The sequence below is a fragment of the Schistocerca americana genome, chromosome 4 (assembly GCF_021461395.2).
Source record: "Schistocerca americana isolate TAMUIC-IGC-003095 chromosome 4, iqSchAmer2.1, whole genome shotgun sequence".
Taxonomy (NCBI): domain Eukaryota; kingdom Metazoa; phylum Arthropoda; class Insecta; order Orthoptera; family Acrididae; genus Schistocerca; species Schistocerca americana.
In genome coordinates, this window is record NC_060122.1 from 140,988,584 (window position 1) to 141,004,676 (window position 16,093).

General features: G+C 42.9%; 1 protein-coding gene across 2 annotated transcripts in view; it reads left to right on the forward strand.

Moving 5' to 3' along the window:
• LOC124612437 (alpha-1,3-mannosyl-glycoprotein 4-beta-N-acetylglucosaminyltransferase A) overlaps positions 1-16,093 on the forward strand; it is a 787,568-nt gene that overhangs the window by 697,616 nt on the left and 73,859 nt on the right. For both annotated transcript variants that reach the window (XM_047140646.1, XM_047140647.1), the window contains 2 exons: positions 7,680-8,057; positions 11,847-11,980. In XM_047140646.1, the coding sequence (XP_046996602.1) occupies positions 7,680-8,057; positions 11,847-11,980 (512 nt within the window). The remainder of the gene's footprint in view (positions 1-7,679; positions 8,058-11,846; positions 11,981-16,093) is intronic.

Sequence of the window (16,093 nt, forward strand, 5' to 3'; positions counted from 1 at the left end):
AACAAAATTGTCGTCTTTCGTGTTCTTGTTTATTCCACTTCCACAATGAGGAAACACACATGCTCCGTCAAACGAAAACAGAGCAACGTCACTGTTACGTCCATGTTACCAAAATGGCGATGTTTGTGTACTTAGTCAGGGCAACTTGCGTTTATGGGGTAATACTGAGTTTGTACCTTGTCCATAATTTCTATAACTTTTTCGAACATTGCTGTAAAGTCATTTTACGAGGGTAATCACAAAAGTAAGGTCTCCTATTTTTTTTATAAGTACATAGACCTGTTTATTTATACAATGGTTTAAATCGGTTTACAGCTTGAACATTTAGATTTTTCGACATAATCACCATTTCTGTCGAAGCATTTTTGTAGACGCTGTGGCAGTTTTCGTATCCCCATGTCATACCAGCTCGCCGCAATACTGTTCAGAAAGTTACGAAACTCTTGTCACCTCGTTGTCTGAGCTGAATCGCTGGGACCACAATTAACGCAGACAGGTTCTGTGATACTCTGAAAAAACTCAAACGGGTAATTCAGAACCGGAGAAGAGGAATGTTGAGAAAGAGCGTACACATTCTCCACGACAACGCTCGCCCACACATCGCTCGGCAAACCGGTGCTCTTCTGCAACAGTTTCAATGGAATATAATCACCCACCCACCCTACAGTCCTGATTTGGCGCCCAGGATCTATCACCAGTTCCCTAGGTTAAAAGAACATTTGGCCGGAAAGCGATTCAGCTCCGACGACGAGCTGAACAGCATGGCGGCGAGCTAGTATGACATGGGCATACAAAAACTGCCACAGCGTCTACAAAAATGCATCGACATAAATGGTGATTGTTGAAAAATAGCTAAATGTTCAAGCTGTAAACTGATGTAAACCACTGTAGAAATAAACAGGTCTATGTACTTATAAAAAAATAGGAGACCTTACTTTTGGGATTACCTTCGTAATAATTAATAACCATTTAGACAATACACTTTATCCTCGTGTCATCTTATCCTGTAGCCTACTGTCATCACACCCGGTAACGTTTCAAAAGTGTTCGTATAACAATGTAATTGTTAGCTGTCCTGTTAATAGAGATAAAATGTTCACACAAACCTGATCTACAAAAGCTCATATAAGTCTATCAAATACAGGGACAGGACAGTCGCCTGAAAAAAAGATAAAGAATGCATGGAGAAAAAATTACAGCTGCTTGGGAATTCCAAGGATTGAAACATAATAGCATTGCATGTTTGCATGATCCAGTAGGGTCCAACCGCACCTAATAATATAGACAGAATATTCACCGCTAACCAGTTATTGTATTGGTGTACAATAGTAATGCCAAATTGTTGAAAATGTAGCGACAATGCTATAACGGGTGTCAGAGAAGTAAGGACGAATTCGAATTTTGCGCCATTTTGTCATATGACGGTTGGCAGCCGTCTTTTTTTTTCCCTCCACGTATGTTATGTGCGATCCTTCCCATGTGTAGCCTGATACCTTTTGTGTGGTGAACATTGTTTGAGGTTCATTTTCGTCATTGAGCAGTTGACAACTGAGCAATGTGTCCAAGTAATGAAAAGTTACTACAGAAAAGTGAAAGTCTTCACGGCAACCGTTCGTGAATTGCGTATCATACTCGGACGTAATGCGGCTTCAACCTAATCTTCAGTTCAGAAGTTGATCCGGATGTGTGAGACCACGGGTTCTGTTTCAAACGTTAAGAAAACAGGACGACCGGGTCCTGTTCGAACACAAGAAAAGATCGCTGCCGTGCGTGACAAAGTGGCCGTGTCGCAGAAAATAGGTTCGCCAACGAGTTCAACATTTGAGTTTATCGCCAAGTTCACTGCATGAAATCCATTCAAAAGGTCTGAAAATGCATGTGTACAAGATTCAACTTACACAAGACTTGAAGCTTGCAGATCGTGGGAAGAGACATAGATTTGTTCAGTGGGTCTTGGCTCGACAAGGGGAGAAAGAAAACTTTACGGAAAGAATTTTTTCTCAGATGAGGCGCACTTCCACCTCGTGGCTGCGTCAGTAAGCAGAACTACAGAATTTGGGGTAACGAAGATATGCGAGTGACTGTGAAAAATTAGATGCATCCACAACACGCGGCCGGCCGTAGTGGCCGTGCGTTTCTAGGCGCTACAGACTGGAGCCGAGCGACCGCTACGGTCGCTGGTTCGAATCCTGCCTCGGGCATGGATGCGTGTGATGTCCTTAGGTTAGTTAGGTTTAATTAGTTGTAAGTTCTAGGCGACTGATGACATCAGAAGTTAAGTCGCATAGTGCTCAGAGCCATTTTTTAACCACAACGCGCGACTGTTCTGGGCGGGAGGAATGATCGGCCCGTACTTTCGAAAATTGTGAGGGAGCCGCTGTCACTGAACGGTGACCGTTACCGAAACATGCTGTCTGACTGGTTTTTCCCTCTTATTAATGAAAATGCCGGTTTTTGGTTTCAACAAGATGGCGCGGACTCTTGTTGAAATGACTGCTCGGCTGAATGAAAAGTTTTCTAAAAAAATTAACTCCCTGCGCGGCAACCAGGAATGGCCTGAGAGATCATGCGATCTCAGGCCTTGTGACTTTTTTGGGGAGGGAGGGAGGGGGGGGGGGGGGAGAGGAGAGATTTGTGATACCAAAAGTGTGCGCGAACAAGCCACAAACAATAACCAACTGAAGGATGAAATGAAACTGGTTTTTAACGGCATCCTACCAGATGTTGGTGAGCGCATCATCGAGAACTTGGGTGAACGCATTGCTCGTTGCCGCGCGGCTTGGGTGGTCACATGAAGGATGTGATTTTTCATACATAAATGGGAAAAGTTACGTAATGTGTCCGTAAAAAAAGCATTTAAATTAATTTTGTATGTTCTATCGCGGACCAACGGCCTTGCCGCAGTGGTAACACCGATTCCCATCAGATCATCGAAGTTAAGCGCTGTCGTGCTGGGCTAGCACTGTTGGCAAGTGGGCTGCACTCAGCCCTTGTGAGGCAAACTGACAAGCTACTTGATTGAGAAGCAGCGCCTCCGGTCTCGTAAACTGACATACGGCTGGGAAAGCAGTGTGCTGACCACATGCCCTTCCGTATCCGCATCCAGTGACGCCTGTGGGCTGAGGATGACACGGCGGCCTTCATGGCCCGTTTGAGTGGAGTTCAGTTTTACGTTCTATAGCACTTTAATATTCGTCCCTACTTCCCGGACACGCTGTACTTGTGAACACGTGTGCTCGCTCTCCTTTTTATGCTGGTATACCGTACCCAAAGAGACTCAAGCGATGAGTTTGTAGTTTCAACTGAGCAGTGGTGGAGACTCGGGATTCGAGTCTCTAATCGTACAGAGACAGAGTTCTGAGATGGTGTCGTAGAGCGTGCTGGTGAATTTAAAGTTAGTCGATTAGTGCTGCTGGTTTAAAGCAAGTATCCAGAGCTTATTTCTGAGCTGTAGTACTCACCACCATCACCTCTGGTTAGCAGTGCTGGTAATTCGGATAGCATTAACTTTATAACATAAAGGCTGGTGGTTGACTGCCTGGATAGCTGAGTGCATTAAAGCACTAGCTTCAAAGATACGTGGAGTTGCGCTGGCTCTGAATAGATTCACCCCCCCCCCCTTCCATCCCGTGTATTAAAGTCAAGGGCTCATTTGCCGGCTAACCAGGACATGGTTCTTGGACAGGTTCCCACATACAAGTAGGTGAATGCTGATCTGGTACCCACATGTTATCTCGGACGATCTGGAAACATTTAGAAAGCGTTCTCACAATTGCACACACAACACAAGAATGCAGACAGATGGGGTACACGAATCTCATCGTGGAGGGAAGTGAAAGCGACAGGTAGCGCGTTTGGCAATATGTTACCACTAACAATGCCTGATCCGAAATAACATGCCGATCCCGTAGAAGAAACAGGATTAGGCCGGGAGGGAGCAGGCTGCTGGTGGCTGTGTCATATCTTAAAGGTCACCATCTTTCAAGAAAGAAATTCAAGACAGCGTGTAGTCCGTGATGTCCTGATTTAACAGAAAACTTATTATATTGTTGCATTGGGCAGCACGTTCTCCATGTCTATGTCCCACTGAAAACATGGGGTCGTGGGTTGCTGGGAGACTGGCATGCCACCAATCGCCAGCCAGTACAGTCGGCAAACTCTGGCATAAAGTTAAAGCAGCATGGAACGACAGACCAATATGGTACCCAACCTATGTTCGATTTGATGCCCAGGTGAGATGGAGCCATTGTCATTGCTACAAGTGGCAGGTGTGTGTGTGTGTGTGTGTGTGTGTGTGTGTGTGTGTGTGTGTCGCGCCCGCACACACACACACACACACACACACACACACACACACACACACACACACACACACAATCAAATCGAACATAGGTTGGGTAACATATTGGTCTGTCGTTCCATGCGCGCGCGCGCTATTAGGACACTGCCTAAGTTTGTAGAGTTTTCGCAGAAGTTTAATAAACACAACAGATACACATATGAGACTATAGTCATCAATAAAATATTTCCCTTCAGTATTTGAAACAGTCTGCCAAGCTGGGGCAACTTCTCTGATTCCGCGACTGTGGAAATGACGTGGTTTTGAGGCGAAGAACTTGTCGAGCCATATTCAGAACGCGTTTTTATCCGAAAGGAAGTGCGTTAGACCGCCGAAAACGTGAAAATCTTGCAAGATCAGGTGAATGAGGGTGTGGAATGACTTCCCGACTGAACTTTTTTTTTTTGTCAGTCTAGCAGAATGCGGGCGGGCATTATCGTGGAGTAGCATCACTTCACGCAGTCTTCCTAGTCGTTGTTTTTGGACTACGTCTACAAAATGTCTCAGTTGTTGACAAATGTCCGCAGTGACGGTTGCACCAAGGAGAAGCAATTCGTAGCACACCACACCGTCGCTGATCCACCAGATGCATAATGTTACCTTTCGTCGATGCGCACAGATCTTTGTGCAGGGAATTGCTTGCTTTGTTTTGGCTTAACCATTCCTTTCTTTTCCTTACGTTCGCATGGCGACAGCATTTTCGTCATCGGTATCGATACAGGATAGGAATGGTCGACGTTGTTCGTGTGCCAATTGTTGACGAACAAGCAGAAATGGACGTATGGCTACAAGCTGATTTTTGAGATTTTGGTTTAGTGCATGCAGTACCCGATTTTTGAACCTTCCCGATTGCATGCAAACGTCACACGATAGTGGAATGATCACAGTTCATCACTTCTGCCAGTTCTCTAGTACATTGACGTGGATCACTGGGGACTCATGCGTTTAAACGATCATCAAAACCCGACCGGGCTCTATTCCCGGCCGGGTTGTGGATTTTCTCTGCCTGGGGACAGGGTTTTCGTGTTGTCCTTACCATTCCGTCCTCATTCGTGAAAGTGACTAGATTGGACTGTGTCAGGATTGTGACTTTATATGGGCGCTGATGTCCGCGCAGTTGAGCGCCCCCACAAACCTCATCATCATCCTCATCATGAGCCCCGAAAGTCTTCTTGAACGTGGAGAGTCTCTAATGTGGAAACTATCCTCATCAAAAAGAGAAAACCAGTTTGTTGCCAGCTCTGTCCAATGGCATTATCCCCATACGTAGTGTTAATGTTTCTGGCTGCCTCTACTTCTGTCACATTTCTGTTGAGGTCAAACAGAAGAGTCTGTCACAAATGTTCAGATTTCTCCACTTGTCATTCCATTTTCTGGCGTCCGCAGCTCCCCTCACTATCTTCAGATGACACTGTCTAAACTGAAATGCCACAAAAAGGCAAACGATAGATAGACCCATAGCAACCAGGATACCAATATGCAAACAAAAATGCTACAAACGTATGCACCAATCTGATACATTCCACATACTGAAACTTCCTGGCAGATTAAAACGGTGTGCCGGACCGAGACTCTAACTCGGGACCTTTGCCTTCCGCGGGCAAGTGCTCTACCAACTGAGCTACCCAAGTACGACTGACGCCCCGTCCTCACAGCTTTACTTCCGCCAGTACCTTGTGTCCTACCTTTCATACTGTGTTCTCCTCAAATCACATACAACTGCAATTCTACTTTCTTCGTGCTGTATTGTAAAAGCAGTCACCAAAATTTCGTTATATGCTGTCCATCATAGTGGTCAGATTTCAATGACCAGTAGTGTACACTGTACAGAGAGACACACAGGGCTAAATACTCGCACCAGAGGTTCAGCGCGCAGATGTTCGTGGTGTTAACGGTGAGGAAATCGATTTTTGTTACTCCTCTTATACACTCTTGTGATAGTTACATTCTAACAATACACGAGTGTGCGATTTGCAGGGGGTGATGGGGGGGATTTCCCCCCCTCTGCATCAGACCATCCCCTCCTCTGGTTTTAGTTTATGCATCCCAACCTGGGATGTTTATTTCCCACGCATTGGAGTAAAACTTTACATATAATTTAAATTTGTGGAGCCGAACACTGAAAATTTTTAATAAGTCTTACTATTAATATGTTTGTTTTCTATCATCAGAATAAGTACAACTTTTCACAAATGTGCCTCTACTTTTTGAATTCCCCTCGTATATCTGTACCCGTATGTAGATGATTTTGTAAATAAGCCTTACCTATAATGCACTTTTAGAGATATAACAAGGGTTGGCTTTTCTGATGTGCATATGCGTCAATAGTGAGTTTCGCCATTAACATCTATTTATAAATAGCTGTTTAACCATGCGTAACGCCATGGTCCAAGCTAGTAACATATATAATTCTACTAACCCCCTAAGACATCCCCCCCCACACTGGTAAAAGCACAAATCGCACCCTACACCCTTTTACGTTGTGGCGTTAGACGCCAACAGGACTTTGTAATCTTACCCATCACAATTAATATCACATTCCTTGTACAAATCTTGGAAACTTCGAGAGGAGTAAGACTAAAAAAGAAATTTTCACTTACCTTGATCATCTTGCGGTTGTAGATGGCTCAGTCTTACCTGGGAGTATTTTCTTGAGCTCAAAAAGTAGATTTCTTAGGTTCGTGTTGACAAAATAAGTGTTGAAAAGTTGCCTGTTGCTATGAATATCTTTTATTTTGTCCCATTCTTCTAAATCACACTGACTACAATTTCCACGTTCAAAAAACGAATAATTACATTGTTGTCAACAAGTTTAGCAAAATATGTGCTTTTGCGTCAGAGGTATGTCCACACTCCTTACATTCTGCGACACCCAAAAATTTCCAGAGAGTTACAAAGTGAAAGAGTTTACAAAACAAAAGATGAATCATCTCTAAAATATCATTATATCATAAATTAATCCAGACATGAATTTAATTATTAGCGTTAGATTGTGCAATTAATAATGTGAATTTTAAATATGCCACATTTTGTAATTCCAAATAATTTTAAAAGAAAAGTAATTTTAACTGTTAGTAAACATAGATTTATCTCATTAATTTCTTTTTTGTACATTTTAGCCTGAAATATAATACATAGTATACAAAATTGTATGAAGTCTTTTAGTGAAACAGTTGAGATAGTTTTAACCTCTGTGAGATTCGATATTACACATGGTATCGGTTCCCTAAAAAAAAAAGTAATGTTTGAGGATGATGATTCATGACATTGGCCAACCCGCTGTTGCCCAGAATCAGGGTAACGAATAAATTTTACAGCAGATGCTACTCCGCTGTTGCAGACGTGAGCGCCGAGCAGGCGCTGGTGTCGCGGCTGGCGGAGCTGCAGGCGCGGCTGCAGCACCTGGAGTCGCAGCACCGGGCGCGCCAGGAGGAGGTGCGCGCGCTGGCGCAGCCGCTGGCGGCGCTGCTGGACGCTGGCGCCAGCGCGAACGCCAGCGGCGGCGGCGGCGGCTCGGGCCAGGGGCAGGGGCTGGGCGCGCTGGCGGCGCCGGAGCTGCGCGCGCTGCTGTCGGGCGCGGGCAACGCCAGCTCCGCGGCCGGCCAGGGCGCCGGGCCGCCGCTGCGCCTGCCCTCCGCCTTCCACTTCCTGCCGCACCTGCTGGACGCCGCCGGCTCTCTACGGCCCGCCTACTGCCTCTCGAAGGGCCGCGTCGGCGGTGAGTCCACTCTCCCGTCTATCTACCTACACAGGGTGTATCCTAAGTCATGGAGTAAATGCATACAGTACACATTATCGGAAGCAGAAAAAGGTCTCGGATAAATGTAAATCCTCTAACGAACCATTTGGGAGACAATTGCAACTTTATGGGTAACAGGGCAGGCTTAAGGCACGTGCGGCCACACGGGGTGGTACTTTCCAAGAGGCGGCAAATCTGCCGTCCACCCCTCCTTTTTTAAGGACAAACTCAACATTCATGGCCAAGAGGGGATTCGAAACCAAACCTCGGAGGGAGTGGCTTCGGGAACCGTGGCATGGTTTCTCGACTACCTGCCGGCCGCCCCTGTTGAACAAGTGGAGGGAGGCGGCCTAATTTCTTCCTCGCCACTGTGGCAGCACCGTCGTGTTTACGCCGGAGGAACAGAGATGGGGAAGCAGTCTGGTGCACATGCCAGTATACTAATTTTGCAGAAGACGAAACCTTCATGACAGTTCAGGTGTAAGCACATATTAAAAGCTTTGAGACTGGCCACTCAGTGGCCGAAAACTAGGTAGATCTGAAAAGTAAAAACAAAAATTGATTGGTTGCTGAAGTTTCCTACAGATTTGTTTAAATAAAATTCCACAAACGTATTGTACAAAAAAAGAGGGGGCAGCAATTTAGCAGCTCGCATGGGGCAGCACTTTAGCTTGCGCTGGCCCTGGGTAACAAGTACCACTGATTGAATTCTGTGTAAACGTCATCCCAGTTAGGAAAATGACGACCACCACCACCGTACGACATTAAGAAAAGATATTACTACACGTGCAAACTAAGTTGACACTCGACGAGGTTGCCGATGGGAGGGACTGTAGATGAGAAATGCTTTTAATGTCGCTTCTATCAGCCATCGTAGCGAATGTCAACTTAGTTTCCACGTATAGAAGAGATACGTTGGTAGATGTACTGATTTTCTGAATAAACGCAACAGATACATGAAATACTTGTAGTTAAAGGTGGTGGTCAAAGTGTTGTCGTCGTCTCCAGATACCGGCCTGTAACCCTGTAATGAGTTTCGAATTGTTTCAAACCTGTGTGGATCATTTCAAAATATTTAACAAGCACTGACAGGTCTCCACTCCAATCTTTCAACTGCATTAATCAGAGTGGCACACCTCTAAGGCCGCCTCAAACAAACAAATCCATGAGGTACAGGTCCTCCTTACCCAATCCATGTTTGGCCCTATGAGTCCGTTGCATTTCATCCCTCCGTAGCATCAAAATGTGTCGCTGCTCCATCACCAGCAATCATCTAGCAATTTTGCAAGACAATGTCCCAGACCGAAGGCATTTCATTCGTTGAGTTTGGTAACTTCTACAGCCCACTAAGATGATCACCTAGTACCCCCCAACCACACATTCATTGAGAAATTTTGCTGGTGTGAAGACACGTGTAAAGCATGTGGGTTGAAGGCTAGATGACTCAAAATATGAGAATTGTGTTAATTAACCATGCCATCACAAGTGAACCCTACTTCATCTGTAAATAAAGCATTGTCAAATGCAGGGTTATCCACAGCTTATTGCATCCACTGACAGGATGGAAATTGCGTAGTCTGTGATAAGACATGTGGTGCCGCATACCTCCAGAAGCTTAACAAGGACTTGTCGAATCCATGCCACAGCAGAATGGCTGCTGTATTGGGTTCCACAAGGGGACTGACACTGTGTTTAGCAGGTGATAAAAAGTTCTGGTTCACTGTAAATTGCCATGGCAAGAGGATCGATGCAGGAAACAAGCCATAACTCCCCCTCACAAGCTTGGCAGCCTACACCCGAGATTTATGCTCTTGCAACAGCAGAACTCACATGGTGACAGTGACTGGTGTTACATTTTCCGGTGATAAGTCATTTCTAGACCTAGATATCATTTTCAGTAAAGGAAACAGTGAGCAACACACAACAAAAAGCAAACAAAAATACACAAAGCATTGAGTAATGGCTACCTCAATTGCTTGCTGTGTGGTGACAGTGCCCTAAACAAGGTAATATAGGCCTGAATTGTACTGGCATCTTACACAAGCCCTCTCCAAAACACTCCCACCTAAAACTGCCACATTAAAGTATCTGCACAACAGCACCAACCCCATTAGCAGATTAAATTATAATTAAAGTCGTCATATTACGCGAACAACTATCCTTTTTGATATACAGACAAATCACCACAGGTTGTGTAAAGTTTGCTTTATGTGATTAGTTTGTCAACCAATAGCATCCTCGTATATTCATTCCTCTGGTGGGAAACTCTTAGAGGTTTAAAGCACTGCTTGCCACCATCAACACCACAGCTATATTATCATCAATAATATTGCTCTTTTTTTTCTTTTTCACACAACATTATTGTTCCCTTCAAAGTACGTAGTTTCCTTTGGCAGGTATACACCAGTGGTGACATTCTGTCTTGGTGGCAGCACTGACAGGCTTCAACTAGTGGGGCCTGTAAAAAGTTGGCCACTTTCTTTGGAATGTTCTCTAGAGTCCCAGAATGACATCCTTTTGAGACATTTTTCAATTTCAGGAAAAGAAAAAGGTCACGGGGACACTCCAAGCAGGTGAATACACGGGAGGATGTGGAAAGAAGGGAATGCCTTTTCAGACCAAAAATTCAGTGATGGAAGTGTGCGTCTGACATGGGATGTTGTCGTGATGCAGCATCCACTTGTCTTAAATTTACTGTGTCACTTGAGTCACTCTTTTTTTTCTGAACTTTTCAAGGACATCTTTGTAAAACATTTGGTTGACAGTTTGTTCTGGAGGAACAAATTCCTTATGCCTGATACATTGACTGTCAAAGAAAAGCAAATTAGCATTGAAACTTCCTGGCAGATTAAAACTGTGTGCCGGACCGAGACTCTAGCTCGGGGCCTTTGCCTTTCGCGGGCAAGTGCTCTACCATCTGAGCTACCCAAGCACGACTCATGCCACATCCTCACAGCTTTACTTCTGCCAGTACCTCATCTCCTACCTTCCAAACTTTACAGAAGCTCTCCTGCGAACCTTGCAGAACTAGCACTCCTGAAAGAGAGGATATTACGGAGACATGGCTTAGCCAGAGCCTAAGGGATGTTTCCAGAATGAGATTTTCACTCTGCAGTGAAGTGTGCACTGCAGATGGTAGAGCACTTGCCTGCGAATGGCAAAGGTCCCGAGTTCGAGTCTCGGTCCGGCACACAGTTTTAATCTGCCAGGAAGTTTCATATCAGCGCACACTCCGCTGCAGAGTGAAAATCTGATTCTGGCAGATCAGCTTTGTTTGGATCTTTGATTTCCTCTTTCAAGCTTTTTCAGGGAAGAAGAGTTCTTGGAGTGCCACTCTACACTTTGCTTCTTTCTCAGGATTGTACACAGAAAGCTACGGTTCATCACCTGTGATCATACGATTGGATTTCCTTCTCAGACAGAACTGTCCTCAAAAGGAAGCTTCAATGATGAATGCTCAGTGTAGGAAAGTACATGTCCTACCAACACCATCTTGAACACTGAGACTTTATTAAAATTTTGACTTTGCCCAGGACTGAGGGATTTGCATAACAATTCTGATCTGTGATGCAGCTTACACATCCATCCTAACATCCTCTGGTTGACTTCAGAGGTTGCATGTCCATGGTGGAATGAAATGGATTGCTTGGGAACTGAGAGCAGGCAGTTAATATTTATTGCATTAGTCAGTATATTAAGTGTGTGTGGACTTTAATTAATTTTAAATTGGCAGCTAAATGTGCTTCAGTTCTGCATCTGTATTTGCAGTGTCAATGGTTATGGGAGTCCCGACTGTGCGGCGTCAGGTGCAGAGCTACCTGCTGGCCACGCTGAAGAACCTGGTGGATAGCATGAGCCCACAGGAGGCCAACGATAGTCTCATCATTGTCTTTGTTGCTGAGGTATGATATGTGCCAATAATTTGGCAATTAAAATAATTGAGATATTGGCCTTTATCAATTATGAGAAAGCAGACCACCTTGGAAAATTTCACTGATGATACATCTTGTTTTAAGCTCAGTAGAAAGCATCTTGACACAGTGTTTTGACAAGTTTCCCATTCCTTGAAAAGCCAGCATGCTCTTCTTGTGCACCAGAATTCCAGAACAAAACAGACTAATAACATTCTGATCTGTCATGTAAGATGGCCATCAGAGTATGCTATCTGATCAAAAGAATTCAGATCCCCATTAGTACTACCCTTTTATTTTATTTTGTAAACTGTGATCATATCCTTCCACATTCAGGGTTTTCTTAACCCTCCATCAGGTGCACAGCAAAGAGGGGCAAGGTTAGGTGCATGGACTATAGTTGTAGCGATTTTATTTTCAAATGTCTCAAGTGAGCTCACTGAAGGTCAGACCTACACTGGCATAACCTCCCCCCCTCTCTCTCTCCCCACCCCCCCCCACCCCCCTCTCCCTCTGCTCCCACTACCACTCACCCACAGAAAGCTACTAGGTCAGAGACAGACATATATCTGTGCCTGTCAAGAGCAGGAAGGCAGTCAGTAATGTTTGCATGAGCTATGCATGTATTCTGCACAACTAATATGAGGGGTAAATGCTGTGAGACCACTATACTCTTATCATGGAAACACCCTCATACCGTGACACTAACTCCTACAGACTTTATTGTTGGCAACACACATGATGCCAGGTAATGTTCTCCAGACATATGCCAAACCCAAACGCTTCCATTACATCTGGATCTATGTACATACTCCACAAGCCACTGAATCGTGCACGGCGGAGGATACCTTGTACATCTACTACTCATTTCTTTTTCTGTTTCATCTGCAGATAGACCTAAGGAGAAATGACTGTCTATATGCAGCCAAACGGGCTCTAATTTCCCTTATCTAACCATCATCGTCTTAATCAAAATGCACGCTGGTGGCAGTATAAAATTTTTAGTAGTGTTTCACAAAAAGAATGTTGTCTTCCCTCCAGGGATCACCATTTGAGTTCATGAAGCATCTCCGTAATACTTGCGTTTTCATAAAACCTACAAATTAACCAGCCTGTGTCAAATTGCTTCGATGTCGCCCTTTAATCTGACCTTGCAAGGATATCAAACACATGAGCAGTACTCAAGAATGGGTCACACTAATGTTGGAAATTAGATTGCCACAGAGAATAGCATGATATGCCACCCCAAATCACTCACTCCCAATCATCTGCTGTCCAGTGGCATCACTCTTTACATCACTTCCAGCACTGCTTAACATTGATTATTAAATGTGTGGCTTATGAGTAGCTGCTTGAACATTTTTATCTCATTATTTTTACCTCCATTTGCACAGTCATGCTAGCTGGACTGTTGGTAGCACTTTGGAACTCGCGAGTGATTCCTTCTGCTGATTTTACAAGGTGTTTTATGATAATTTTTTGCAACACTCAGTGGTCCCTGTCTTTCAATACATGAAGTTTGTCAGGTCTTGGTTATGCTGAAGTTGTTCCTTCATGTTTTCACTTCAGAATTATATCATGGACAGTCAACTTGGGACAGATATAGAAAGGTTGAAATGTGTCTGGTGGGTTTGTCATTCAGATGATACCTAATGACTAGACTACGTTCAAAGTCACTAAGCTCTCCTGACGAATTCTGCTGTTACTGCTTCTGTACTACACAATACTTTCCACCGCCTTTTGTACTGGCAGGTCGACTTCTCGTGACATCTAGTGGTAAATTCCAAATTTACAAACGGTCTCGATACTTCTGATCAGATAGTGTACATCCTAATTTTTATGATTGCTGTCTATTATTTTCACTTTTTGTCAATGTGGTACATGTTTCTGTCTTCCTTTTTACAAGCCATTTTCATTGGCTCACCCCAAGATCATTGCTAGAATCTTCTTTTATTTGACTTCTTGTTGATCTGTCTAACCTCCATTCCTTGATGAATTCTGCAATGTATAGAATTTTGGTCAAACTGTTGTGCATTGTTTGACCTTGTCATTGATGGACAGTCTTTGCTATTATTTGCTATTTGCACCTTATTGATCCATTATTGCACCTTATTGATCCATTATTAAATGGCTTCTTCATCTGTGCTAAGAAAACCAAGAATTGTAATCACAGATATGGAAAGTGCAAACATTACAATTGTATAAACCAGTGACTAAATGTATGCTGAAAGCTGATGCTATACGCATAACAAGAGAGAGAATGTGATATATTTAATGTGAAGAATAAACTTGGAGAAAACTGTGTGCAATGTGGGTGCTAATCTTGCTTCAAAAAAGTAACAAATAGTACAAAATTCGTTTGGACCAAATGGATGAAGACAGTTCAGAATAAGCCTGGATAGCAAAAGAAAGTTAAAAAAAAAACTTTCTTTTACAATAAGCCTCTTCCCATCTGCACACAAACTCCCTTGGGCAAGGGAGTAACTGAGAGAGTGAAGTAAAAATAGTGAAAACGTTCAACCTGTTCACTAGATTTGTCATCCTCAGACTTAAGGTTTTTGCTACTGGAAAAGAAAGTCTGGAGAATGTTTTGGACCCAATGGAAGTTATAGCAACCAAGGGAAGTTTTCCTGTGAAAAATCACACTTCACAGATGGAATACATAAAAAGTAAACATTTTCAACTTGAAGTTTCACTCTGTCTTTGAATGATGTGCCACAACAGTGGCTCTAAAAACACACAAATTAGTAATGTTGGCAGTGCACAGGCAACAAGAACAAAATTATGAACACTTTGCTTTTCTGAGTGTTGGTACTGATCAGTGACCCAGAGTTGTTCATGTCCCTCTCTTAAATATTTCTCACAATAAAATTTCCAATGAGAGTTTTAATTCATAGAGCAGTGGTCACTGATTTCTCTTTCTTAGAACAAAATGAGTGTAATGATTTAGATTTAAATTAAATAGTTCATCTCCCTGCAGTTGTCAAATGTTGACAAAGATGCCAAACAGTTAGATATAGATTATCAGAAAAAATATTAGCAACATAACACATTTCCTGGTGTTTAGATGTACTTTGAGGGAAGATCACTGGAAAGAGATGTGTGAAGCAGCATTGATAAAAAAATTGCTTGTCCTTAAAAATATTCTGCAGAACTCAGTCCTGTTTTAATCAGGAACAGAGGAGGACAAAATTTAATGAAAGCTGGGACAAGAAATAGACAATTCTCGTGCTGGAAAGTGAGACCTGGAACTAACTCGGAAGACAAACTGTAATCAGTGCCACAAGTATTGGTTAATCATTCTGCATGTTATAAAACCAAAGCTCTCAAAGAAGAATGTTAATTGGAAACATTATTAATTTACGAACAAAAGGACTATAATTTTGCATTGAGATACTCGGTAATAGCTATAGCAGAAAGGATGATGGCATGGAAACTGTTGGCTACCAAATTCGACATGTGCTCCTGACAGTGGCAACAGACTTCGCACATACTAATAAATAACCAACACTGTTAAAAACACAATTCATAAGGTGAACAGAAGTCATATGTTGTTAAAAAAATGTTAATTCTTCTGGTAATATTTCAGATAATGACTCCAGTAGAATATTTAAAAAAAATTGTGGCATAAATTTTTGATTATATCTTTCAATTTGGTTCTTGTAATGGATCCTCTTCTGATAGCCTTACCACAGTTGAAAGTGTTTGTGTAGCTCAAGAACAAAAGAAATTGTAGATATTTTGTGAGGTAGCAAAGCCTTTGATTGGGTAGACAACATAATTATATTTTAGAACCAAAAATGTTAGTGTATCAAAGGTATTTCTGTGGCATGATGAAATAATACGTTCCTAACAGAAAGCAGAAAATCACTCTGGTAAACCAATTAAACTAAATTATAATAATTAAAAAGAAATTGCTTGTTTGCATGTACATCAAGCAACAGGTGTTGTCTTATTATTTACTACACTTTGTATAGAGCTGTTGTGGAAAACAGCCACCAGAAGAATCTTGTTCAACAGTAAATAAAAATAAAATAATTGTTGACAGCCATAAGTATAAATGACCAAGTTAATTAGAAAGGTCTCTTTTCACTGACCAGATTA